The sequence below is a fragment of the Sinocyclocheilus rhinocerous genome, unplaced genomic scaffold (genome assembly GCF_001515625.1).
Source record: "Sinocyclocheilus rhinocerous isolate Xijiao unplaced genomic scaffold, SAMN03320098_v1.1 scaffold711, whole genome shotgun sequence".
Taxonomy (NCBI): Eukaryota; Metazoa; Chordata; class Actinopteri; order Cypriniformes; family Cyprinidae; genus Sinocyclocheilus; species Sinocyclocheilus rhinocerous.
Genome location: NW_015641018.1, coordinates 3,096,166 through 3,112,724, shown reverse-complemented (window position 1 = coordinate 3,112,724; position 16,559 = coordinate 3,096,166). Strand labels below are relative to the sequence as shown.

Sequence of the window (16,559 nt, the reverse complement as noted above, 5' to 3'; positions counted from 1 at the left end):
ACGCTGCATTGAGCATCCGCGTTCAGTTTTTAATTGTAGTGTCTGTTCTTTTACTGAACTAAATGATTTTTATACTATAAAAAAATCTAAACGACGGTGGGGGTCGGTGCCGCGGTGGGCAAGTGACGTAACCGGTGTTGCGGCTTAACAACCGTCAGCACTGTCTATCGCGGCAAGCCTAGCCAGTACTACTAAAAACAATACAGGAACACCATTTGCAAAATCAGCTGATAGACTAAAACTATTAAGGTGTAGGTAATAGTACTAGTGATGCACAAGAATAAAAATTCTCAGTCGAAAGCAAAACCAAAATTCAGGATGCACTTGGCCGAGAATTGTAATTATTAATAATAACTTAATGTGTTAATATAAACAAAAACAATAAAACTGAAAATAAACTATCTAATAATCAATTAATCATGTTTCTACTCCAATTTCTTGTTGAAATATAAACATTCAAACTTTTCATGACAGATTTACTTAAACATTAAATAATGAAGACAACAATTTAAGTCAAAATACATTAAATGTAAAATATAGTGCATATATTTAGCATATAAAATGCTTCTTTCTAGAGTTTTCTGTTTCTAGCTGACTATCGATTTGGACATCATGGACATTCAATAGCTTTCCTGCTTACAAGATGGTTGATGTTGTCCTGTGTTTAAAACACTTGAACAAACGATCGAACAACTGCACAAGACTTGATACATTTCAGTAAGTATTACTGTTTCTTTTAACATACCTTATGATGTTCATTCATGTTTATTTTGTGCTATAACTAGTAATAAAGATGAGACTATCAGTACATATGTATAATTAAACAGTATCAAAACAACATTAAACAGCATTAAAACAATGTTATTGTTTGTATTTTGTGATAATATTGACAGAATTTTAAATCGGAGACTTTGTTTCATATTCAATCTTGATCTTGGGATTTAAGAATCCAGATCAGTATCAACTAAAATGAGAAATCGATACTGTTATTCAAGCACTAGCATCCACACAGCTGTTTCTGTTGTATTTTATCTACACTGTCTGCATGAAACAGACACTAACACACACCATCTATTCAATTAATTTCAGACGAAATTTTGGTGCATCACTAGCACACTGATGCAAATGTGTCTGTACTATGAACAGAAATGCAAGACGACTCACTGGACTCCTGAGGTCTGCAGGCAGGATCTGTTTACCCTCCACATGTTCTTTGAATCTCCGCCGAGCCTCCTCCAGTGTGGCCTTATGCCCCGCTTTACCCAGCTTCCCCAGCACCAGACCCCGCAGCAGGGCGTCCAAATGCCCTGAACAAGACACAGGGGAGAGGGGCAACCAACAAAAGAACACTTCATTTGAATGTCTCTTGACAAACGAATGATAACTATTCAAACAGAAACCATTAAGCTAAAACAGAACAGCGTTAATGGAGATATATGTACAACACAGACATAAGTTTGTGTGAGAAACAGTGCAGATTTTATTAAGTTATTTGGGTGAACTATTCCTTTATAGTTCTTCTTTATAAGAAGAATATATATCTTCTTGCATGTCATGTGAGGGGCTGTATATACTGTATCCGTGTTGTAACACAAATAAATGAAAAAATTTCCACTAGTTTGAACTTCATTATTAATTTTAATGAAAAACACAATAACAATAAAACAAAGACAAACTTAACATATATTAAACATGGAAATATGCCCAAATAGGCACTTTTGATTTTCGCTTTGACCCCAAATCCTCCGTAATCTTCTTGTCAGTCATCTCTCCTTACTTTATTCACATGATAAGTGAAATCTGACTCCTGCTGCTAATGCTGTATGGAGTGGATGATTTCCGTTCATCCATTATCAAAGTAAATGTTTTTTATTTTTTTAAATAATTTAATAAGTAAAATGATGGTGGAGGCGGTGAGCAGTTAAAGGGGTCATATGATGCGATTTCAATTTTTCCTTTCTCTTTGGAGTGTTACAAGCTCTTGGTGCATAAAGATGATCTGTAAAGTTGCAAAGACTAAAGTCTCAAATCCAAAGAGATATTCTTTATAAAAGTTAAGATTCAACCTCACCTACCTAAAACGGCTCGTTCCTGACTCACAGCCTGTAAGTACGTTTTTTATATTGAAATAATTTGCCAATGATGATTCAAACGTGAGGTTTGGGCAGTGTAGTGTAGCACTTGTTGTTTGTTGTTTCTCCGATCACAAATGCAGACATGGTTTTATGTTTACGCGGCGCGATGCAACGCAACGCGTAAAAAGACAGTATAAGTCATTATAATCCTTAATTATGTCCCCACTGGATGCAACAAATGCCTCGTTTGTAATGGGTTTTATTGGTTTTGTCTCGTCTAGTGATGTCCGGATCGCAAACTAATCGGTCTATTTAACCAGATCTTCTTAGTGAACCGGTCGAACCAGTTCACCAAATCGAACTGAATCGTTTGAAACGGTTCGCGTCTCCAGTGTGCACTAATCCACAAATTACTTAAGTTATTCGGTTTATAAACGTGCCTGACACTCCCTCTGACGCAAAATAAACCAATATCCCGAGTTATTCAGTTACTCCTAACAGTACATTGACTGAACTGCTAAAAGTGAACCGCTGATGGGATGTGCACGAGCAGAGCAGCTGGACTGAGTCTCGTCCTGCTGGGGGACGGCATCACAGTATGGTAAGGGGCGTAACATTTCCGCCACACGCTTGAGGCATTCACAACGCACTGGATAGCTGGCCAATCACAGCACACCTCGCTTTTCAGACCGATGAGCTTTGTAAAAATCGACACGTTTCAGAAAGGCGGGGCATAGAGAAACAATAACGTACATTATATGGAAAATAATGTGTTTTTTTAAACCTTAAACCACATAAACACATTGCATTACACCAAATATACAAAATAATGTTATTTTTAGCAACGTCATATGACCCCTTTAATAGGCAATGAACACTGTAACATCGATAACGACTACCAAGGCACACTTACTTCAAATTTCAAGTAATTATTTTATATTTATATATTTTTCATTTAAATAAGAAATACTTGAAAGCTACATCATTTTTAAAATGTATATATACATTCATGATTAATACCATTTACATTTATTTACATATTATTTAATTAATATTTACACAAATTTAACTTATTAAATTTCGAGTCTAAATCAATAACATTTGTTTTTGACTTGGTACCCAAATTGGTTTTCGAAAATGCAAAGCGCAATATCAATCTTCCTGCTATCTACTACAGAAACTTTTGTATTGTGTTAACCCTCACCATATATTAAAAACCTAAAAAAATGGCTTGTGAAATCGCCATGATATAACATTTATATATCAACTCCCTTTCAGTTTTTAACAACTTGACAGGAGAGCTGTCACTCATTGCATTTAGCCTATCATAACCAAGGTCATTTACATAGAGAACATATTTAAAAAAAACAGCCTGTTTAAATTGAAGGCGGCGAGAAATTGGTGATGTGAAAATAAATTCTGACTGTTTTAGTGCAAGAAACCTAGACTGTTAAGTGGAGTACAGAGAAAAGTGCAGAATATGACACCTTTAAAGGGACAGTTCACCCAAAAATGACATTTGTCATAATTTTCTCACCCAAAATTATGACTTACTTTCTTCAGTGGAACATGAAAGTCTCAGTGTGTTTGTTCATATAATGAAAGTCAATGGCCTCTTCAAAATATCATCTTTTATGTTCCACAGGTGAAAGAAAGTTCAGGTTTAGAATGACATGAGTGTGAATATTTATGACACACAATGTTCATACGCCTTCACTTCTGGCTCTCACCCTCTCCGGTTTTACTGTCCCAGCCCAGCTTCATGCCGATAGGGGTGAAGAGATCTCGGATGAACTTCTGGATGTCCTCGTGGAAGTCAGTGTGTGAGAGCAGAGAGGACAGAACACCCAGATTACAGCTCAGGTCACTCCACACCGTGTAGTTTGGCTCATTCACAAATGCTTCCATCACCTTCAACACCTCCACAGTACTGATCATACCTGCTCGAGCCTGAAGGCATGACAGAAAGAGAAACACTATTAAAAACAGACAGTGCTATTGGACGGAGAGAAGAAACGGAAACCAATAATGATATTGCTGAAATTGCTTTTCTTTTCAGCAACACTGAACACAAAGATAGCAACATTTGGAAAAAAAGATTTGTAGCCTACAAAAAAAGCTTAGTGACACACCAATACTAAATCACTAAAACACACACAAGCACACAATATACTTAGAATATACTTTTTTATACTTAACATTTTTTTTTTATACATTTAAAAAGATAGTTCACCCAAAAATGTTTATTCTGTCATCATTCTGTCTTGGCCTCACGTTGTCCCAAACTTGTTTCTTTCTTCTGCTGAACATACATGTGGGTAACCAAACAGTTGCTGGTCCCCACTGATTTCCATAGTATGGAAAAAATCCTATGAAAGTCAATGGGGACCAGCAGAAGAAAGAAACTCATACAGCTTTGGACCTTGAGGGAGTAAATGATGACAGAATTGACATTTTTAAGTGGACTATCCCTTTAATTAGATTTTTTTTGTGCTATATATAAATAACTAATATTTCATTATTATAAAAAAAAACAAAAAAAACAACAGAAGTTATCCAACGGATATTAAAACCAACAATTTCCTCTATGCTTGAACTATTTCAGCAAATTGCCAACTTAACATTTCTCAGTATCTATAGAGGTTTGCTAAAAAAAAGTTTTGTTTTTTTTTTGTTGGTGCTGAAGTTACAAAACCCACATGATTTGAGTCATAATTTATAATGTATTAGTCAGGCCTGGAGGCTTGAAAGAACCTGACTTCCATAAGACTTTGTAACTCGACACTTCACTCAAGTCTTAATACTTGAGACTTGACTCAAGGTGGAGACCTGAGCCTCTACTCTGACTTGCAAAACACTGATTCAGACTGATGAGTGGCGTCTCACCAGGGAGAAGAGGTCGTTTTGCAGACCCAGGCGGTCCACAGGCAGCAGTGTGAGGTCTCGGATACCAGGCAGCAAACTTTCCAGCATGGCAGAGCTGTACTGGATCCTGTAGAATCCCACAGTACCTGGATTAATCTGCACATGGAAGAAAACAATGTGATTTTATAAATGCACAATCTTTGAAGCCCTTCCAATCTTCACTGATATTTGAAGTATAAAAAGCCTTTTCCATAAAATCAATGAAACGCAGCAATCTGACCTTGATCCAATGGTCAGGTGCAACGTTGGTGATGTTAACTGTGGTTTCAGGCTGGTCCAACAGAACCTTCATCTTGGTGCAGCTCGGGTCCTCACTAGTGCAGATACTGATGGGAACCATCCAATTGGGGCAGTTCTCATCTAGAACATAAAAACAGATATTAGAGTATAGAAAAAGACAAATAAACCAATTGTTAAACAAAGTCAGAGGCTTCAATAGTTTAACTGCTTTCTTTGCATGTACCATTACGTGGTCCGCTAGCACAGAACTTCTTCTGAGAGATTTTCAGCACGCGGTCACTGCCATGCTGGAGGGAAAAAAAACCCAAAACAATTATTTCAGCTCTGATTAAATCTTGTACTGCCAAGACAACAGTTGTTATTACCAGATGCTCCCTGAGAAGCTCATAGTCCATCCCAGCAAGACTTCTCAACACCAGAGGGGTATTTATATTTGAAACTTCAGGGGGGGGAAACATCCAGAAAAAATGTGTGTGTGTGTATATATATATATATTTTTTTTTTTTAATTTTTTTTTTTCTGGATGTTTATATATAAACACAATCCCACAGTGCTGGATCAGATCAAAACAAAACAAAACCTTGATGTCCATGAGAATGAGTTTGTAACGGTTACCTGCTCTTGATCCACTACTATAATAGGGAATCCCATTTGTTTGGTCCAGGAATTCATCACCGCAGCAATAGGTTTCCCACTTGCTTGCTCCAAACACTCCCATAGGTCCTCTGGGATAGAGAAAGAGAGAACGTCACACCCTATATTTCTAACAACACAACAATTAACAAAGCATAATAACAACACTGCTGCATGATCACACACACGCCCACAACACTCCCGCCAAATACTATGTCATGTCAGAATTACAATGTAACACACTATGTAATTACTACAGCTGTAATCACTGTTGTTTGGATCGGATCGTGGGCCACAAGCAATGCTAAACCATTTCCTTATGGAGCCACTTTCCTACATACAAGAGAAAATTAATGTTTTTTTTCTTTTACAATTCACTGTGCGCTCTTCAAATTCCAGATGGATAGATTCATACAAATTGGAACTTTTCAACAAAATGGTCCAGACTTAATTTTTCATTTTTTTGTGGTGTGTTGCAGGATAACAATCAAAGAACAGAAAATGAGTGCACCATTTTGTTCTAATGAGATCAAACGTTTTTTTTATTATAATGTATGCTTTTTAATACTGTATTATAATGTTTAAAGTTTGAAAACAACATAAAATGCAGATAAAGATCAAGCTAAACACTACATTTTAGAAACATCGTCCCACATTTAACCAGTGAAACTGATACACAGGTCACTCTGTCCATAACACACAGCAAGCTTTCCATAGTATAAGATAACTGCTGTTTATACTGATGAGTAATTGTCATAAAAATAATTATGATTTATGACTTAATTGAGTTTTGTTCATGTCAAATACAGCCTATAACACAGACTTTAAGAACTCTTTTATTCATATTTCATGTCACAATTAAACGGAAGTAGCGACAGATGTTTTTTTTCTGTAATGTAACGTACATCCAAGTGTAACAGATTATTGAAAAATAACAAACACAGGATGGGCTATATTTTTGTTTTGTTTGGTGGTGGTTGTTTTTTTAACACCTTATTTGGCTATTTTCATGCTGAAATCCCTATTTGAGTTAGAAACTATAAGACACCTAAAAATTCTACAACTAAATTTGGCTGTCAGATAATTGTGAACAGGTGGTTATGTCACAATCATTATAAGTCTATCTTGGGTTTACAAGGTCATTAGCCTGTTTAGTCATCAATATAAAAATTATTAGAGGGTCAAAGCTTAATCTACGCAAAGACTGTGGCGTGTTAACTTACCAGTAGATGCATTTTTGTGCTGGAACTTCAAAAGGTAAGCATTCATTCCCTTTCTAAAATCCTAGAAAAAAGATCATTCAATCAGACATAACTCAAAACCAAAGATCCAAACATAACTGAAAAGAATTGTAAATTAATCTAAAAGTCAGTATTAACAAGGGCTGCACGCAACAATTAACAAAAGTGATCTGTCAAATTACAAACGCCAGAATGTCATTGACTCCAGCACAATAGACAGATGTGCACACATACACCTGGAGGACCCACATTGACCACCTGCCTGACAGATTTACACTGGGAATGTCCCTCTGCAGCTGGCTGAACATGACCTCTCACCTCATCGCCGATATAGTTATGCAGCATGCGAATGACAGAGGCCCCTTTGCTGTACGATATGGCATCGAATATTTCATCCACTTCTGAAGGGTGTCCAACATCAACCTACGATTCAAAACACACACGCTCTGAAACATGACTCAGAGATCAATATTTCATCAGGCTAAATCTGGGTCTGGAATTTAAATGCTGTAAGTGATACGGCTGAGCAGACAAACAGACTGACAAACACAGTGCATATCAAAACTTCCCGCTATCCACACATACTCTTAAAAGCAACAAACAAAACAGGCGCACACTGGGAGATCTGGGTGGAATGAGAAAGATACACCCATCTGTTGCAGACCTCAATAGGGTGGCTGTTATCTAACGCATCCAGGTCCAGAGCCCTAGTGTAGTCGGCAGACACAAACTGGGTCCAGATGTCGTACTCAGGGAAACAGTGGTCCACACAAAGGTACTCGATCCAAGACGCAAAGCCTTCGTTTAGCCACAAATGAGTCCACCATTCCTGCAGCAACAGACATTTTCTCAGTTATATTCAAATACCATTTTGACCTACAAAAACTATATGTGGCGTACCTACCACACTGAACATCTGAACACTCACCATAGTAACCAGGTTCCCAAACCACTGATGTGCCAGCTCGTGGCCGACTACCAGGGCGACCCATTGCCGGGACGATGCACACGAGTTCTTTGGGTCAATCAGCAGAGCCGTCTCCCTGTGAGGGGTGAACACGAGATTTTAAAAAAGGAAAAGAAAAAAAAAAATGCATAAGAACAGAACCCAGAACATAACGCGGCTCATATTGTTCAGGTATGGCTGGGGATTAACATGCTACCAAGACAGATGAAATATCAATGAAGTTCTCCTGAACAGACGTTTTCAAAAAGCACAAGGTTCTGGGTTTCCGTGATGATTTATCAAGTCTCAGGATTGCTATTTAATCATTTCATTTAAAAGTCACCTGTAAGTAACAAGGCCCCAGTTTTCCATGGCACCTACAGGACGCAAGAGCACCAAAGGTTAAAACTAAATATAACAATGTCTATGAGATGTTTAATATTTAATGAAAATGATACAAACCAGCAGCAAAATCAGCAATTGCAATTAGATCAATTTTAGGCAACGGATAAGGAACACGGAAATAGTCTTTGTAGAACGGAAGGGTCTTTGTAGCAACCTGGAAAAAAAATTTTTTTTTACTTTGACAACAAAAGAGTTATTATAATCACAGCTAGCATTAAGCAAAACATTTTTTTTTAAAATATTGTACATTATAATGCTGTGATGTTATTTATTGTAGCGCTTTATTTTTAATATGACATTTATCAATAATAGTCCAAAATTACAATAATTGTCAGCTTGTGATATTAATATCATAATAATATTCATAATATTTATAAAAATAATGTTTTAAATACACTACAGTTCAAAAGTTTGAGGTCAGTAAAGTTTCTTATGCTCACCAAGGCTGATCAAAAATACAGTAAAACATTGCAAAATATTTACATTTAAAATAAAAAATGTTCTATTAGCAATGTTAATACTTTTTTCCAAAACCATAATACATTTTGTCCGTTTCTTTGAAGAATAGAAAATACAAAACAACAGCATTTATTTAAAAAAGATTTTTTTTAACAATTTTAAGCTCTTTACAGTCATTTGATCAATTTATTGTGTCCTTAAATGTAATAATTTCTTTAATAATGTACTAATTCCAAACCTTTGAATGGTGGTGTATATTTTTAATTTAATCAGATGTTTGGAAATAAAACGTTAAAAATATAAATTTTATTATATTATTTATGTAGGGAATTCAGTATGGTACAGATCTGTAAAAATCATTTTCCATGTGTCTTTGCTGTTTAGACTACAAATACCTAAACCAATTTGCCTGCCGTACCTCCAGTGCAAATCTCCCTTGCTCTGCCTTTCCAACAGGAGTGTACACACGGACCGTCACACCATCTGATGACTGACTCTCCACAAAGTCATACTCGCCAATGACAAACGCCACCAGGTAGGTGGACATGATGGGTGTAGTGGCAAACTTCACCTCCACCAGACTGTGATCCTCTGGATATGGCTTTCGATCAACAACATTCTGCACAGATAAAGAAAAGTCAGATTCAATTTGCATCATATTTTGGCCACAGTGTGAAAAAAAAAAAGACCATTTGTGGTTGGCCAATTTACATTTAAATTGATAAAACAACAACAACAAATAACTTCCTAAGAATGGTAAAAACCAGTAGCAGAGGTTATTAGAACAATATAGTGGTCTAAAAGTCGTTTTCAAAACAGAGAAGGAATGCGAATGGCACACGTCACAGGTCAAAACTTGTATGCCGCATGTGCGCCACAAGTGTAATGACTCAGAAAATGTACATTGGCTAGGGGAGGCACAACGCCTCTGGGCCTGTGTTAGATAATGCACATGCGTCTGACAGTAATGTGAATCTAGTCATTTAGGGAGATTTGTTTCTAGAGGGAAAGATCAAAAAAAGAAAAAGAAAAAGAAATGACACGTACCATATTTGACAAGGATATTCTGTCCTTTGGGACGATAAGGGTGATGTCAAAAGTGGCTTTGATAGCGGGTTCGTCCCAGCAAGGGAAAGCTCGACGTGCGTCCGTGGCCTGGAGGGGGTGAGAGACGTCGAGAGAGATGGAGACAGTGAGACAGGAAGAGAGGACTCGGGGTAAGCGTGGGTTGCAGTGATTCAAACAAAGGATATTTGCATGGCATCAAAAACCACAGATGCACAAAAGCACTCTATTCTGACTTTTTCTTTTTTTCTTAAGGCCCAGTCAGGTCAGCAGTTTGGATTTGTAGTTGCCCTGCCAACATTTTCATATTTAAGTTGGCTTGAAAAAGACAACTTACTGATATTCTACTTAAGCTGCTTCTTCTTATTATTATGTTGGCTTATGTTATGTCTTATTATTATGTTGGCTTGGCATAACATATTGTTATGCTATTAAACTTGTTATTATTATTATTATTCTGAGACTCAATTTTCCAAACCTTTTCAACCTTTTCAAAAATGTAAGTTGAACATTCAATTCTTAAAGCATGAAATGAGATACTGAATCAATGAATTTGAGTTTAGTGTGGGTATATTATCAGTAAATAATCATTAAACATTTGTAATCATTTAAAAAATATTAGCCATTTATAATAATGTGATTGAGAGATGAAGGCCATAATACTAACGTTGTCCACACGAGGGAGCCACAGGATGGCAAATCCTTTAAGATCTCAGTTCAAAGACTTTGAAAATGTTTCATTTAAGTGACTAAATAAAAAAAATGCATATAAATTCATTATATTTTCATAAACTTTAATAAAGCCCAATATAAGTATGCAAAAACTGTAATCCCCTAAATACTGATAGACCAGTACATTGTACTTAATTTTTGATGTAAGTACATAGTAGTTAAGGCCACTTAATATAAAGTGGGGCCTTACATTTTTATCTTAATTTTAATGGTATAGATGATATATTTCTCAAGTTGCAATGTTTCAGTTACCTTCTTTGTCATTGCCCACAACGCTTTGGTGACAGGACTTTGAAATAGCAAACAGGGAAAACAATAAAAGGCTTATTTCACATCCAGCTAGCCAACTCTGTTGAAGCTGTTGTCATAGCCTAGTAGGCGTTTTTTTTATTAGAATAGAAAATAGCAAGGGTCCATAGAAAAATATTATGAAAACTATAACTGTTGTACTTTTTTTGGCGCGGGGCAGCTCAAGAACACCGGACACACAAGTACTCTGGCTCTTAACAATATCGTGCATATTCATTACCGTGATATATCGCATTACCGAATACCGGCACAAGTCTAACACACACATAACAAGACTGACTGTAACAAGTCTTTTTTCTATGTTAGTCAGCTAGACAACATTACCTTGCAGACAAATCAGCAAAATGTACAACCACAGCGTAGATTACATCACCGAAAAAACAAACATTTAAGCTTAGCAAGTCATAAAAATGGATGTAAAAGATCAATGCATGTAAATGTTTCAGTGGCAACGCAGCACTAAACCTAAAGGGCAAATTACTTTTCCATCAACTCTCTCACACTGGCCTCGAGTCAGCGGGAACATCCTTATCATTGAGCCTGATTAAGTTAACTTAAGAGGCTAAACTTTCAGTTAATTGTCCCTTCCACATTAAAACCTACCAAGTAAAAATGTAATAAGCAGGAGTATCTAAATGACCTTAATGGATTTGTAATGTAAGCATTATAGTGAAACATGCAAATATATTAAAATGGTACAATACGCATACTGTTAAAGGCCAAGCAACACATTATGTAACAGGTTTAATTTTACTACAATTTTACTTCTGCACGACTCCATTATAAGCTCCTGTATAATGAATTGCTTGTTTTTCTCCATTTGCAAGAATAAAAGCGCATGCTGAATGACTATGTGAATGTGATTTTTTCTCCGTCGAGACAGACGGTCAGAGGAAAGTGAATGATTGAGCAGGAAGAGCGAGAAGGGGACGTGACAAATGACGGGGCTAAAGCAAACAGTGGCAGAGAAAGCGAGGGAGCAAACAAATGAATGAACCAATACCCTGATATGAATTTACCTCAAACTGTGTGACGGCAGCGTAGCGGATTTCTCCCGAAGGAGTCGTGTATTTACTCCTATAGAAGCCTTTCATTTTGTCGTTCAGCTCTCCAACAAAGTCTATTTTCAATGATCCCGACCCTGAAAAACAAGAAGCCCATGATTAAAAAAACAAAAGGCACATAAAACAGTAGGACGGAGCAAGGAAGGCCCATTCATCTTTTAACAGGAAGCTGTTAAAGCCGCTTTCATGCGACAATAAACCGACTATAGCAACTAATTACAGAGATTGTTGACATGACTGCAGAAGGCTCCTTCCAGGCCACATTAGAAGTGCTTTACCTTTTTGCAGAGTGCTGGGGAAACATAGGGTCACCTTCTCATCCTCATTCTGATAGTTAAATCCTGTAGCGTTAATTTCTAAATGGATGGGGAGAAAATGAGCACAGTTAATCCTAAAAATAAAACAGACTATAAAGCATTTAATGCAACAACAACAAAAAAAAGTCAAGCAAATACATCAACTAAATGTGGATTTGCAGTTTTGCACTTACCTTCCCCCCCTTCAGGCACAAAAGAAGCAGTAATTATGTCTATATCAGCACAGTTCATCACAATCTGGTTTGTCCCTTGTGTAACCTGTCAAGAACAATGACAGGCAGTTCAGTTTTAACGTTTATGTGACTCCGGTTGTTTCATGATCTCCAGTTTTCAGTGTTTGGTGTGTGATTTCTTTTCTAGCAACACTTCATTGCCTTTTGCAAGCTTCGGAAACCTTCCTTTGTTTCATACTGTATCAGATAACAGCCATAAAAATGGAACAAACTCAAGTCACCTACATACAACAGAGCCAATCACTGCGGGAAAAATTCTTCCTGGTTTAGTAAATACCAAACAATTAAAATGATATATACTACTTTTTAAATAAATTAGGCTAATACTTTTATTAAGCAAGGATGCACTGAATTGATCAAAAGTGACATTTATAAGCATTCACAATGTTACAGAAGATTTCTAATTCAAATAAATGCTGTTCTTTTGAACTTTCTATTCATCAAAGAATCTTAAAAAGGAAAACAGCAGAACTGTTTTCTTCAAGTATTTATATAATAATTAGTGCTGTCAAATGATTAATCGCATCCAAAATAAACGTTTTTGTTTACATAATATATGTGTGTGTACTGTGTATATTTATTATGTATATATAAAGACACACACATACAGCATATATTTTGAAAATATTTACATGTATTTACATGTATTTATATTCATATAAATTATATAATATAAATATATTTAATATATAAACATAACATATTTTTCTTAAATATATACATGCATGTGTGTGTATTTATATATACATAATAAATATACACAGTACACACACATATATTATGTAAACAAAAACTTTTATTTTGGATGCGATTAATCGTTTGACAGCACTAATAATAACAACAAAAAATGTTTCTTAAACAACAAATCAGCATATTAGAATTATTTCTGAAGGATCATGTGACACTGAAGGCTGGAGTAATGATGCTGAAAATTCAGCTTTGCGTCAGAAATGTTATTACATTTAAAAACACACTAAAATAGAAACAAGTTCATTTCAATTTTAATAATATTTCACAATATTACTGTTTTTACTGTATTTTTGATCAAATAAATGCAGCATTGATGAGCATGAGATACTTCTTTCAGTGACCCTGAGTGTATCTACTTCAGCCGTTTTTATCTTTGCTCATATCATAGTTCGTACAATTTCCCTCTTCCTGTTTTGTTGTAGGAAATCTCCAGGAGTACGAGCAAATACGACGCACATGGAAAAAGAACCGCCTGAATCCTCACGGCTTTGCTGAGGCTCAAGGGCCATCTCCTGCTGTTGCCGCTATGAAATTCTGACGTGTGCATATATAATCAGATTATGAATAAAAAGAACAACAGTTTGCATGGTCTCTTATGTTGCAATAGGCTGTTTAAGACAGCATTTACCTATTGCATAATGCTGAAGTGAAACATTCCCAGGACGATCAATAGCTTTCAGGCTCTCCTCACATCCATAAGCTAGTTTTCACAGACAAATACATCCCAGAGTCAGTAAACTTACTGTTTTAATTATTCTTAAACTGAACTATTACCACACTTTATTTATGGTGAATTGGATCCTGCATAATGATACGCATTGTGTTTAGAGGCTTGAATCTGCCAAGGTGAAGCTTTAGAGAGCACATGTGGCTTGTTGAAGCTGGATGTGACTTGGATGCAATGAGTGCACTGGCCATGTGACAACAGGCCGCCACCAGCAGTACACTATTTCAATGGCATTCATAAATGGAAGCCAATCATGGTCATAATGCATATGGCATTGTGGGGGATGTAGTTAATCTCATGCTCCAATAAGTCTTGGCATCAAGACAACATCAACACAAGGCGACTTTCACAACAGGGCTGCATTAGAGTGGGGTACCGTACAACATGACTTAACATGTAAAGCTGTTGGTCTATAAAAAGGCTCCACAAACAATCTTAAGCAGAGGGATATGCTAGAGGCCAGACCTCAATTTCGTCACATCTGGCCCGCATTGACCTCTGCCATCTTTTCTCTCTGTTTACAGGATCATCCACAGTCATTTACCCAGTAGTAAGTGCTGTGATTGTCCTGATAAGATGCACTGATATAAAATATCAGATAGACATTTATATATACATATACATATATTATAAACACTAATGTTTAGAATGATAAATAGTTAGATACAGATATATTTATGTTGCATTTAACGAGTATAAAAGTCGTACCTAACTAACAATTAACTTTTAATGAACCTCATATTTTGAAGATTATATATAAAAGTTCATTATTTCGTCCCAAGTCCACATTGCACCTAGTGTTTCCTGGGGCACTACACTGTGATTATAGTAAGCTATAAAGTATCATGTAAACTGTCAGACAGGCTCAAAGTGACTCAGGAGCTTGTAGACGGTACTGATTCACCGTCTCGGCCAAATACGTGAAAACTATAACCTGGAAGGCGGTTAAATTACGACATATATTTGTGTATTTACGTGCTTTATGACAGTAGCTCTGCGGGCTAACGTGGTTAGCAGTGAGGCGCCAGTTAGCGCTTTAGCTTGCGGAGCAACAAACTAACTGCTTAATATTCTTTATTGCGAGAGGCAGACCTCAGAGGTCATCAGGTTTAAGTATTTAACCATAAATAATCACATTCCGACATGCTGGAGTCGTAAATGTGAAAGACTTGGTGGGTAAAGCCGCTGTATGGTGAACTAGCAGGTAGCTCGTTAGATTAGCAGCAACGACAGTATCGGCAGTTATTAAAATGCAAAGTGAAAAACCAGGCTTAACATGAACATGGCATGACATTGGGGCCCGGCCCGGGGCAGAGGGGCTGCATGGCATCTGGTTCAACATTACCTCCACGGCTGCCTCCAGTTTGCCCTCGAAGGTGAAGTCGATGAGGTCGGGCTTGAGGCGAAGCCCGTAGTTGACGGGGTAGACGTCAGTGGGCAACCGCACGAAGGGCCTCCGCTCAGGCATGCTGAATAATGTCGATACGCTGGAGACCAATTTAAAACTAGGAGTCTGCTTGCTCGAAGAGTCGGAGACACAAGCTTCGCTATTGGATTCGGAAAGCAGGGTAGGGCTAGCCGTATGACTGACAGAGACACCCGACAACTCATGAAAAACAACATACAAACCGTTGGAGATGGTCCTCGTTGTGCCCCGCCCCCTCTTCGGTTAGCGACGTCCGAATCGTTCTTTGGAGTCGGAGCTTTTCAGTGAATCGGTTGAACTGGCTCACAAAACTGGTCTGAATGGTTAATTCACCAATCGAACCGAAAGAGTCGTTCACGAATCGGATTGAATCGGTTTACTGATTTTCCGATGAGGGATCTAAAATGTAGGTGAAATGTCGTGGGCAAAAAAAGTCCATTGTCCATTTTCTTTATGATTTATTTTTTGGCATTTTTGCCTTTATTTTGATAGGACAGTTGCAGGAAGAGTAGGGAAAGGTCTGCAAGCTGGGGTTCGAACTCGGGACGGCCGAAGCGCAAAGACGCCGACCATTGTCTGTTTTCAATAGCATAGCCTAAATGTTTTAAACAGTTCACAGATAAGTTACTTGTTTCGTTAGAATTTCGCATGTGAAAATTTGTCGAACAGCAGTAAATTGAGGATTTGAATGTAGCAGCAAAAAAAAAAGCAGAATTAAATAAAATGTTTTAAATAATTAAATAAATATTATGCTACGTCACATATTACATTAATAAAACATATTATTAAATGGTTTTTAGCCAATTGGCAACTTTAGTATTATAGTAAATGCAAATTATATTAATGTTCTAACTGACTTTGTTTTTATGTGATGAATCATAGCTGCAAGAAATTAAAAAATTAAGAAAAGGGATGCTACAAAATGTAATAGCAGCAATGTGTGCCAACATATGGCTTTTAGCCAATTGGCAGCTTTAGTATTATAGCAAATGCAAATTATATATGTTCTAAC

At 36.8% G+C, this 16,559-nt stretch overlaps 1 protein-coding gene across 1 annotated transcript in view; it reads right to left on the bottom strand.

Moving 5' to 3' along the window:
- The window catches only part of npepps (aminopeptidase puromycin sensitive), a 20,132-nt gene extending 4,343 nt beyond the window's left edge, over positions 1–15,789 (bottom strand). Inside the window, exons 1-18 of the mRNA XM_016570111.1 lie at positions 15,467–15,789; positions 12,585–12,669; positions 12,373–12,450; positions 12,050–12,171; positions 9,972–10,079; positions 9,343–9,543; positions 8,523–8,619; positions 8,404–8,437; positions 8,043–8,157; positions 7,779–7,943; positions 7,433–7,537; positions 7,097–7,157; positions 5,856–5,965; positions 5,464–5,527; positions 5,221–5,360; positions 4,962–5,096; positions 3,806–4,025; positions 1,165–1,307 (exon numbers count right to left, since the gene is read on the bottom strand). Of these exons, the coding sequence (XP_016425597.1) occupies positions 1,165–1,307; positions 3,806–4,025; positions 4,962–5,096; positions 5,221–5,360; positions 5,464–5,527; positions 5,856–5,965; positions 7,097–7,157; positions 7,433–7,537; positions 7,779–7,943; positions 8,043–8,157; positions 8,404–8,437; positions 8,523–8,619; positions 9,343–9,543; positions 9,972–10,079; positions 12,050–12,171; positions 12,373–12,450; positions 12,585–12,669; positions 15,467–15,589 (2,106 nt within the window). The 5' untranslated portion in view covers positions 15,590–15,789. The remainder of the gene's footprint in view (positions 1–1,164; positions 1,308–3,805; positions 4,026–4,961; positions 5,097–5,220; positions 5,361–5,463; positions 5,528–5,855; positions 5,966–7,096; positions 7,158–7,432; positions 7,538–7,778; positions 7,944–8,042; positions 8,158–8,403; positions 8,438–8,522; positions 8,620–9,342; positions 9,544–9,971; positions 10,080–12,049; positions 12,172–12,372; positions 12,451–12,584; positions 12,670–15,466) is intronic.
- Between the last annotated feature and the right edge of the window lie 770 nt (positions 15,790–16,559).